This window comes from Leptonotus elevatus, chromosome 4, assembly GCF_054856555.1.
Source record: "Leptonotus elevatus isolate MCC_2025b chromosome 4, RoL_Lele_1.0, whole genome shotgun sequence".
Classification (NCBI taxonomy): domain Eukaryota; kingdom Metazoa; phylum Chordata; class Actinopteri; order Syngnathiformes; family Syngnathidae; genus Leptonotus; species Leptonotus elevatus.
This window is the reverse complement of record NC_141242.1, coordinates 21,975,258-21,987,016: the sequence shown is the minus strand read 5'-3', so window position 1 is coordinate 21,987,016 and position 11,759 is coordinate 21,975,258. Positions and strand designations below refer to the sequence as shown.

The 11,759-nt window shown below is 38.9% G+C and overlaps 1 protein-coding gene across 2 annotated transcripts in view; it reads left to right on the top strand.

Moving 5' to 3' along the window:
• The first annotated feature begins 656 nt into the window (after positions 1–656).
• b3gnt9 (UDP-GlcNAc:betaGal beta-1,3-N-acetylglucosaminyltransferase 9) overlaps positions 657–11,759 on the top strand; it is a 15,976-nt gene continuing 4,873 nt past the window's right edge. Inside the window, exons 1-4 of one of the 2 annotated variants that reach the window (XM_086073329.1) lie at positions 657–724; positions 3,421–3,691; positions 3,785–3,904; positions 4,022–4,357. In XM_086073329.1, coding sequence (XP_085929455.1) covers positions 3,593–3,691; positions 3,785–3,904; positions 4,022–4,357 — 555 coding nt within the window. In that variant the 5' untranslated portion in view covers positions 657–724; positions 3,421–3,592. Of the gene's footprint in view, positions 725–3,385; positions 3,692–3,784; positions 3,905–4,021; positions 4,358–11,759 lie in introns of both variants that reach the window. The other variant, XM_086073328.1, reaches the window with a different exon arrangement.

The following is an 11,759-nucleotide window of genomic DNA, read 5'->3' as shown; positions in this document are numbered from 1 at the left end:
AAGTGTGTCCAAACTACTCTTTCTCATCTAAAAGTTGCACATACACTAAATTACATTTTGCGCGCATAATGGTTTTGTCGCAGAAGCAGAACTCTTTAATCTGCCTGCAGTAGACTAAAGAATGCAGCCATAAATGATAATCGCTACTGCTCATTGTGAGTAGCTTCTCATCTAAACTTTGCCTACTACCATTGTGGTTCGATACTTCTTTACTCATGTTAGAAATCATTGCATTGCTTGTTTAGAACAAACCGTGTGACTTTATGGAGATGAATGTGTAATTTTGATCCACAGTTTTTTTCCTTCGACCTTCCCAACCCCCATTCGGCAGTGCCTGCTTCAGTCTTCCGGGCTGTTTCTTCACATTTTAGCCACGTGGTTAGGTTACAGGAGATGCTGCCTTCAAGTCCTCCCCTTTAGATTCCTCTTCTGACCACTAAATCCCAACACGACATTTTTGCCAAGTTTAACTGTTTGCCGGTGGTATAAAGCAAATACATCTGCGGTCACTTTTAATCTTTTTTAACGATACTTATTTTATATGTTGTTTTTCATAATTCAAAACGACATATATGGAGAAATGTAATAGAAGCTCAATCTGTATCAGAAAGTCTAGTAGTGAATCGCATATTTCCCATAGTACTTAAATGCAACATGAGCGCCAGTGATCAGACGCAGTCCGTACAGATGTTTCCAGTTTGTCCTACCTCCTCCGTCCTCTTTGGTAAGTTTGAATGAACTTCTTTTACGTTATGCTTGCGTACAATTTACAATGACATTTAAAATGAACGACAGAAGTTGTTGACGTTGTAAAATAGATGGAATATCTAAATGTGCGTGTTTTCGGACTTTACTGTCACGTTCACTTACTGTGTGACAGACGTTCCATGTTATTTAACATTTACAAGCGTTTCTCCAACACAATGAATGTTTTAAATGTTTTTAATTGGATGGCACCCGAATTCAAATGCTGCATTCACTTACATAACAACAGACACGCCCCCCCTCATTTGTACACGCCGTGAAGTTGTACATGAGCAGCAGCAGATATTCCTCGCCATCACCGAATATTGGATTAACACGAACATCATAGTTTAACAAACAAAAATTAAGTCATGATTAACAGAGAGACAATGTGACGACTCTTGCTTAGGAGCAAGAAGAAAGAGAATGGTAGACTAGAGATCTGTTTATAGAAATATAAGAAATATTAAAAAGTGATGCAGTGCTAAACAAGGCTGTATAAAGTTCGTAACATGACATGTAAGAATCCGTCATTTGTACTTGCTCAGTGCAAGTGTACAGTAATACATTTATCATGACCCGATTAGTTATTACTGGTAACACAAGCAGCCTTAATTACTGTAAAATGCATTTATCATGAGACAAATATAAATAATAATAATAATAACAACAAAAACTAAACCAACAAAAATAGTGAAAACATGTCACTATTAGACCTCAATAATGTTTTAGGCAGAATCAAAAGTATTTGTCCCTATTCTTGTGTTTTAACCTATTTTAAATCCATGTAGGTTTGTGTGTAACCGGCGGCGCTAACCCCGGGGAATCGAACGCACATTTCGGGCAAGTCGCCGGTGTATGAGCGCAAAGCGCTTCCATTGAGCTAAAACTCCAGGTTGCTGGCATAGCAGCAAAGGACACTATTTGAAGGATTATTTTCCTTGGCATGTTGCGCTCTACTCTGCCTCCGATTGGCTCATCAGTCCTCATGCCTAAAGTTATCCACTTTAATCAGTAAGGTAGGGGGTAGCAGCTAATTAAAGGCAGAGGAGTGTGGGCCACGGTTTACCATCAAACATTGGTAAAGTTGCTCACATATATTACTGAATGGTGCGCATCAGGGGAGATTTATAAGTGAGTGGGTATACGCAATGCCGCCTAAAAAAGAAGTGGACACACACACACACACACGCACACGCGCTCCTACACACACACAGTCTAAACAGAGCATTATTGTCGGTGAAATGCAGAAGAGTGTGGTTCACAACACAAGTATTTTTGTTGGTTTGATAAATAGTAGAACTTCACACACAAAAATACACGGATTAGTCGAGAGGATAATTTGTGAAGGAGTAACTTGAGCTAAGCAAGAGCCAATTCAATTCTGACAAAAATGCTGAATGAATACAGCATTCATTATAGAATGTATACTGCACTTCCACCGGGGTAGGGGTCTGCAACCACATGTGCCTCTTTAGACCATGTCCTGTGGATCTAAAAAAAATTATATATATAGTATATATGTATGTATATATATATATATATATATATTAGAAATGAATGTGTGTGTTTTCTTTTATATTTTTAATCTTTAGATAAAATTGTCCACATTTTTAAGTTGTCAGAAAGAAAGAGACAAACGGTAAATGAACACGTTTTTAAAATGACCTAAAAGTCTCCAAAGAAAGAGGAAAAGCTAAATAAATTACCATAACATTTCCCAAAATGTCACAAAAAATTAATTAAAACGGCAAAAAAGAAAACATTCAAACTAAACCATAAAATGTCTGAAAACAAAAGGACAGAAAATTACCATTAAAAAAGGTACAAAAGAAAACAGCCAAAAAGTAATCATAAAATGTCCAAAAACACAACAACCCCCCCCCCTAAATTGGCCATAAAATGTACACAAAATTGACAAAAACAGCCATAAAATAAACATTTTTAAAGGGAGAAAACGTTCCAAAAGAAACCATAAAATGTCCCAAAAAGAAGCTGAATCCCTAACATTACTATAAAATGTACACAAAAAATGTTTAAAGGCAGAAAAGAAACCTTTTAAAAGTAACTATAAAATATGCAAATACAAAAGAAATCTTGAAAATAACCATAAAATACACATAAAGCTGCCAAAAATGAAAAAAAACATGGCGAAAAATAAGCATAAAATGTCCACAAAAGAAGAGAGGCAGAAAATGACCATATGTCCTTAAAATTGCCAAAAATGTCAGAAAGTCATAAAAGTCTAAAAATGCATGTTCAACGAACAAAATCCAGAAATGGAAGACGAAAGGTTGAAGATAAAGATTTACTGCATATGTTTTCTGTTATGGTGCAGCTCTAATGAGCTCTTGGGCCCTCAGCACATTCGACTAACACTAACATGGTGTTCCGCCCATCACAATGTTCAAATGTTTCGTGGCTCTAGACAGATTTGATGTTATTTATTTGGCTTAAAATGTCTCTTTAGACAGGAAAGATTGCTGCTGTACTGGGGCAAAGTAGAGCAGTACCAAAAGGATCCAGCAGATAGAGCCTCATGTACAGGACCGAATCCTTGCACTTGTACAACCAGCCCAATTGTTTATGTGAGAGTGTGACCAAAAATTGTTTTTTTGTTCTTCACATTGCATTGTCACAGTCCATCTCTTCTGGCTGTGTTCCGTTTGTGTCAAGCTGCCTGCGCAGGCTCCGGAGAAGACGGCAATGGAGATAAATGCTTGCCTTGCAGATTCTCACAGAACACAGAAAATGTTGTAGGACCAATGGGTGACGTCTCGCAAGCAGAGATGCTCAAGAGATCTCCTACTACTTCCCACCCTGTTGAATACGCTCCTGAAGCCAGAAAATGATGATGCTGAGGAGGAGGGCGTGCTACATAAAAGGGGATGTGATGTGCACGATGTTGCTACTGCTGCTTTTCTCCCTGTTGCTCTACGTGCAGCAGGTAAACCCAAATGGAATCAAATACCACAAAGAAACTAACCTGCAAAAAGCTCCCATTCTCATTAGTTGCCTAATCAAGGTTGTAATGTTCCAGGTCCTTTTGGCCTCTGGGTGGGACAAGCCCGCATGGAGGCTGGGAATCCTTCGTCCAACCAGCTCTAGTCGGACCCTGCTGGGAACCAATAGAGTCCGAGTGGCCCAGGAGTCCCAGCCGGTAAGACAGAATTGTAGTCAAGTGTTCAGGAAGAGTCAAAGTAATGATTTTATTCGGCTGTCATTCACATTTATGTCACATCAAATTTCCGCTGCAATTATCTGTCCATATGAACAGTATGCAGTCAGCCCCTCTGAGCCTCAGCTACCACCTTGTCAACACAAGTCCAAACGGCCTCAGCCCAAACCCAAAGCTCAGTCTAAATCCAAAGGAAAGTCAAAGTCTCGCCAGAAGAAGGTCACACCGACCAAGACTGCCGGCGCTCCTCTGTCGACGTTGCCGCCGTTTGACTTTGCGGGCTACCTGCGAGATAAGGACAACCGCAACTTCCATCTGCTAATAGATCAACCGAAGAAATGTCAAGTGGGAGGGTCCGAACGAGGCGGGGAAAGCCGTGAGCTCTACATGCTCATTGCAGTGAAATCTGTAGCTGCAGATTTTGATAAGCGGCAGGTAAACTATAGCATTTTTTGTTTTCTTCTTTTGCCTCATCCAGTGGTTCAACCTAACGACTAGCTCACCTACTAAACAGAACTTAACTTTGCGACACCTCAATGAACAGATGCAGCAGGCATTTTTAACTGATAGATGCTTTAGCCACAGGTGCTTCTACTAAACGAGCTCGTTTACCTGCTGGATCAGTAGAAGCACCTGTGGCAAGGTTTTTACTAGTGATGGGAAAATGAAGCTTCATGAAGCACTTGTGATATATATTTTTAATCCTCTAGGTGGGGCTGTAGGTTTAAAGATGAAGACTAGTGCAGACTTGTTGCAACCTGCAGCTCTGGAGCCACATGTGGCTTTTAAGTTTCTCTCCTGTGGCTCACTGGATCTAAAACAAATTTAAATAATAGAAATTTATATTTTTCTACGTTTGTATTTTTTTAGATACAATATTCTTCAAATGAAATAATGATTTAGATTTTTTTTAAATGAATAATTAAATATTCAAAGAAATGTCAGAAACCATTTTTTTGTCTCAAAGGTGAAAGGTTGATGAATGTTTTTACCTAAAAATGTCCAAAAAGGAATACGAAAAGCAGACAATTTCCATAATATGTTGATGAAATTGACAAAAAACCCTGAGAATTTAATAGTAGGGCAGAAAATTAATTGTTCAAAAAGTAACCATAAAATGTCCAAAAACAAAAGGCAAAAAAACTCACCATAAAATATCTTAGGAATTGCAAAAAAATAATAAAAAGTCAGACAATTAATTTGGTTAAAAAGAAGAAAAAAAAAGGGGGGGGGGGGTCCATGAAAGGATGCAAGGCAGAAAATGACCATTATATGTCCATAAAATTGCCCAAAATTTGACAAAAAATAAAATAAAAAAGTATTACTATTAATAATAATAACAAATAAATACAATAAAAAAATCTAAAAATGGAAGATGAAAGGTAGAAGAAAATGAATGTCAAAGCATTAAATGCTACATATTTTTGTGTTATGATCCAGCTCTGATTAACTCTTGGGCCATCAGTAAGACTAATGCGGGAGAATTTAATATTCTCAGGTATATCTGAGAATACCTCTGATAACCCAGAGGTTGAGATAAAAAAAATTATGACGAATTCATTAAAAATTCCTCAGGAGACGGTAAATAACGTCTCTTTTGACCGGGTACATCGGCTTGGAGCCCGTAGAGGCAACAAACCCCGTCCTATTATTGCCAAGTTTGAGCATTTTAAACAGAAATTATTTGTTAAAAGTAAAGGACGGGAGCTTAAAGGGACCTCATTTGGAATGAATGATCAATTCCCGAGAGAGATCAATGAGCGGCGAAAGGTACTGTTTCCTATAATGAAAGAAAATAGGCAGGAGGGTAAACGGACTACGATAGCCGTTGATAAGTTATATATCGATGGCCAACTATTCCGGAACCCCAATTCCACTCCCTGGCTGTTCTAATTAGCATTGGTGGAACTAAACTTAGTTTGATTACTAGGTGTATACATATACTGTATATGTGGTTATAAAACCAAAAACATGAATACTTATTATGTTTAGGCTATATTATAAATATAATATTAATACACAACTATATCTAAAGTATATTTATAAAAAATAAAATAAAAAATCTCGCTGGGGTTACTGGTGTATTGTTATGTTTAATCCCCTGTTAATTTCCTTCACTTTCACCGCCCTACTCGTTTTTGCACTGTTTTATTTACTTACACGTTACCTTACACGTTACCTTACACGTTACCTTACACGTTACCTTACACATTACCTTACATGTTACCTTATACGTTACCTCATATTTTATACAAACTATATAAATCACCTAACCACTTTGATTCTATCCTATAACATGCCAGTGGTGGCAAATGGCCTATACAGATATATACATAGGACTGTGTTTATATTATTTGTATGCATAAATTAGTTCTGGTTTCCTGGAATGTTTGTGGCGCTCGCTCACAGGCAAAAAGAATAAAAACTTTAGACCATCTCTTAAAATTAAAAGCAGATATTTGCCTCCTACAAGAAACCCACCTACAAAAATCTGAAGAAAAATTACTTATTGATAAAAATTTTAGCCAAGCGTACTCTGCCCCTTATAACAGTAGACAAAGGGGAGTCTGTATACTCATACATAAGAATTTACTCTTTACTCTAAATAATACAATAACAGACCCAGAGGGCCGATACATTATTATTCAGGTGACTATATTTAATAAAATATATACATTCGGTAATTTATATGCCCCTAATAATGATGATCCGGCTTTTTTCCATGAATTTTTCTCTAAGCTGTTTGAATTAGCAGCGAACTCTACTATTATTATTGGAGGAGACTTTAACATAACCTTAAATCCATTAATAGATCGTTCTAATAAAACAACATGTATAAGGCGATCACAATCCACAAAAGTAATAGGGGAATATATGGATGACTTTGGCCTCGTCGACAGCTGGAGACTTAAAAACCCAAATAAGAAGGAATTTACCTTCTTTTCCGCTGTGCACCGGTCCTTTTCAAGAATTGATTTTTTTCTTACAAATAATTCTATTGCTGATAAAACCGTTACAAAAATACATCCTATTATTATTAGCGACCATGCACCAGTCTCCCTTTCCCTACAAGTTGATTATACCTTTAAACCACCACCTACATGGCGTTTTAACATCTCACTACTAAACGACGCAGAATTTGACAAAATTATAAGAAAAGAATGGGCAGACTTTTTGGAAATAAATGACTCTCCAGACCTATCTCCAGCTCTTCTCTGGGAAGCCGGGAAAGCAGTAATTAGAGGTAAAATTATATCATATTCATCTTATAAAAAGAAACAGGATCAAAAATTAGAAAAAGACTTGGAAGATAAAATTAAACAACTGACGGATGAGTACGCAATAAACCCAAATAACCAAATATGGACTGACTTACAAAATACAAAAATACAGTTAGACGATATGTTAACTAAAAAGACAGAGTTTATAATACAACAATTGAGATACAACAACTTTGAATATAATAACAAATCAGGTAAATTTCTTGCAAACCAACTTCAACGTAATCGGGAAAAATCGCTTATAACGGCTATTAAAGGTACAACTGGTGAATGTACACAATCACCAGAAGAAATTAATCAAATTTTTTAGAATTATTATCACAACTTATACTCAGAAACTAATAAACCTAACCCAGAGCATATTGAGGCATTCCTCAGTAGCTTAAGTATACCTCAGGTAACTACTGAATATAAAGATATGTTAGATGCACCACTTACTATAAACGAGTTGTACAGTGCTCTAGATAGTATGCCAAATGGCAAAGCACCCGGCCCGGATGGTTATCCGGCTATATTTTTAAAGCACTTCTGGTCAATGCTTGCTCCACTATTCTTAAGAGTAGTAACAGAAATTAAAACTAATGGTCACATACGCCCACACATGAATACAGCAGCAATTAAACTTTTATTAAAGCCAGAAAAAGACCCCACCCTTCCATCAAGTTACCGTCCGATTTCACTAATTAACACTGATATTAAAATTATCACTAAGGCTTTTACATCTAGATTAGAAACAGTAATCCCGACAATCATTCATAGCGACCAAACAGGCTTTATTAAAGAGCGTCACTCTACTAATAATATTAGAAGGCTCTTTAACCTTATTAGTATGTCACAGCGGCATGATAAAAAGGCAGTTATTATATCATTGGATGCAGAAAAAGCTTTTGATAAAGTTAACTGGTCCTTCCTCTTTGCTGTTTTAAATAAATTTGGCTTTGGGAAGTCATTTATTCACTGGGTGTCAGTATTATATGGTTCTCCTAAAGCTACTGTTACTACTAATGGGATTATATCTAAGAGTTTTACTCTACAGAGAGGCACAAGACAGGGATGCCCACTGTCGCCTTTATTATTTGCAATATTTATTGAACCCCTTGCATTAGCCATACGCCAGGAAAGAATGATTCAAGGAATTCACTCTGGGGTAACAGAACATAAAATTAATCTATATGCCGATGATATTTTACTTTATTTAGAAAAGCCTGCTATTTCATTAGGGGAAGTATTTAACTTAATAACTAAATTCTCACAGTTATCAGACTATTCTATTAACTGGACAAAATCAACACTTCTACCTATTACAGAAAATTCATGGAACCCTGCAAGCCAGGACCCATACTACTCATTTCCTATAGGTAATTTAAAATACTTAGGCATAAAAATCTCACCTAAATTAACTGATTTAGTTAATTTAAATTTCACTCCACTTCTGGATAGCATTTATAGTGACTTGGAGCGCTGGAATAATCTTCCTATTTCTCTAATAGGACGAATAGCCACTATTAAAATGAAAGTTTTACCCAAAATAAACTATTTTTTCTCAATGATTCCATTTAAACCTACGGCTAACTGGTTCCAGTTGTTGGACTCAGCCGTTACAAAATTTTACTGGAAAAAAAAAAGAAGCAAAGATTAGTCTATCTACTCTTCAGAAAAATAAATCCAAAGGAGGTCTAGAGGCACCAAATTTTATGCACTATTATATAGCCAACCAGCTACAATATATTATTTTATGGGCACAACCCAATAGAGATACTAACTGTTGGCTGGAACTAGAACAGAAGGATTGTAATAACCTCAGACTCCTAGATTTACTCTTTATTACAACATCGATTAAGCGCCATAACTGCTTTAAAAATCCAATGATTTCCGCCACCCTGACTGCCTGGTGGAAGGCACTAGAAATGACAAAAGCCAAAGTGGAGCCCAGCGGGCTTTCTCCCCTATGGCATAACCCCGACTTTCAAATTAACAACCAATCGTTTTATTTGAATGTGTGGGAGCAGAAAGGAATTACACATCTCCACCATCTCTTCTCAGATAATATGTTTATATCATATACATCCTTGCTCCAAAAATATAAAATAAAAAACGGAAACTTTTTACATTATTTGCAAGTTAAAAGTATGATAAAGAAACAAATTCCAACACTCCAGGGTACGCTCCAACCGCCTGTTTTAGCTAAAGATATTACCAAGCTTTCTCCGACAACAACAAAAAAACTCTCAAAAATATATAAGTTACTTTCATATACTGATAAAACGTCTTTACCCATCTCAAAATGGGAAACAGACTTGTCTATAGCTCCGGAATCTGTCTTTTGGATTCAAGTTTGTGAAAATGTTTTTAAAATGACAAAACACACAAATTTACAACTTATCCAATATAAAATTATTCACAGAACATACATTACTCAATATATGATGAAGAAAATGGGACTCTCAGACTCCGACATTTGTCTCCAGTGTTTACAAAACACTACAGACACTTATTTTCATGCTTTATGGTTATGTACTCCGGTTATGTGTTTCTGGACTAAAGTCTTAGAAAAACTTTCCGCTGTCTTGGACTGTAGGATACCGTTCTCTCCAAACTTGTGTTTGCTAGGTGACTTAACAACAATTGACTTACCACATAAACAATTTCAATCTATACTTGTAGCCCTTACTATCGCAAAAAAAACAATTCTTGTTAACTGGAAAAATAAACAAACTTTGAATATCGACCAATGGTCTAACCTCCTCATAAATCATATTTTAATGGAAAAAATATCTGCCTCAAATAAAAACCAAATGTCAAAATTTAAAGAAACATGGTCTACGTATATAGAATTTTTTAACCTAAACTTGGATTTTAATTCTGCCTGTTAGCGAGAGCCACAGCAGCGTTATAACTTGCATTGATGTTTCTGTATTAGGCAATTTGTAACTAATGGTTGTGTTTCTATAGTCAGGAACCCGGCTGCTGCCAGCGGGATCGAGCGGATTCACCTCCGATGGGCACCAGGGGTTGATATTCGGATTCACGGCATGCCAGTGGGTTAATTCTGTGGGTGCTGTCCCCCCTGGCGGGGAGTGGGCGGGTCTGCCCCTCTGTTGGCTGCTGGGTGGCGGCTGCGTCTTGGCCGTTCCCTGGGTCTCTTGGGGGGTGCTGCGTTGCGGGGCTTTCCCTGGTGTCGGGGGCGGCGCCGTTCCGGCGCGGTCCGTCGCTCTGGGCCCGGCGACGCGGTTTGGGGCCTGTGGGCCAATTTTAATACACCACACAACTTGTGGGTGGGGGGGGGGGGGGGGGCTTGTGGGGGTGCCATCGGTTGGGGGCCGCAGTATAGAGCAGTGCTGCGGTCCCCTGTCCGTGTCGCCACGGCGGCTTTGTTGGGGGGGGGCGGTGGTGGGGGTTGCGGGGTGGGGGGGTGCTGGGGGTGGGGGGTGTCTGGGGGATTGGGGGCGGCTGGGGCTGGGTTGGGGTGGGTGGCGGGGGTGGATGGGGGGCGTGGGTTGGGGGCCGGTGGGGTGCCTGGTGGGCCTGCAGTGCCCCGTCCTGCTGCGTTGGGCCGGGGGCGCGGGCCGTGTTGGGGCGGGGGCGCGGGCCGTGTTGGGGCGGGGGCGCTCCTGCTCCTGGGTTTGCTCTACAGCCGGTGGCCCTGGTGGGGCCCGGGGGTCGTTCTTTGGCGCTGCCGCGGCCTGGAGGGCCCTGAGGTGTTGCGCTTGCTCTGTTCCGGCGGGGGTCGACGGCTCCCCTCTTTGGTGGAGATTTTCATGCATGCCAGATCCACCACACCAGCATCTACCGAAACTCAGACACAATCTGTTTCCTCCTCAGGTTATTGAATCGGTGGAGGCTGGTGTCTGCGGATCTCACGCGGCTTCGTCTGTCCTTCCTTCCTTTTCTCGGTCTCTCCGTTGGTCTCTTAAGGCCTCCCTGATTTTATGTTTTTTGGATTTGTTGGGGTCTGGATGTTTCTTGGGGTGGGGAGGAGTTCTGGTGGGGGGTGTCTGGTCGGTGCTGGATTTCACCTTCCTTGGTTTTCTTCGGTCCCCTCGGGTCTCCTGGTGTTCGATTTAGGTGAACGGTATGAGATTTTTTTCTAATAGGTTTTCTGGTGAGCTAACAAATACACACACGCACGCACGCACGCACGCACGCACGCACATACACATACTCACCCACACACACAAAAAAATGTATATATATATATATGTATGTATGTATGTATATATATATATATATATATATATATATATATATATATATATATATATATATGTGTATATATATGTATATATATATATAAAAAAAAAAAAAAAAAAAAGAGCAATGATGATGACATTTCCGAATGAACAATACTGAGCTCTTAAAAAAAAAAAAAGTAAGACTAATGCTAACATCACAACGTTCAAATGTTTTACGGCTCTAGACAGATTTTTGGGTCATTTATTTGGCCTGAAATGTTCTTTTGACAGGAAAGGTTGCTCACCCCTGGGCTAGTGCAATGAAAATTGATTCCACTTCCACTGCATGTTTAAACCAAGAGTTTCAACTAGAGGAGTCAAAAA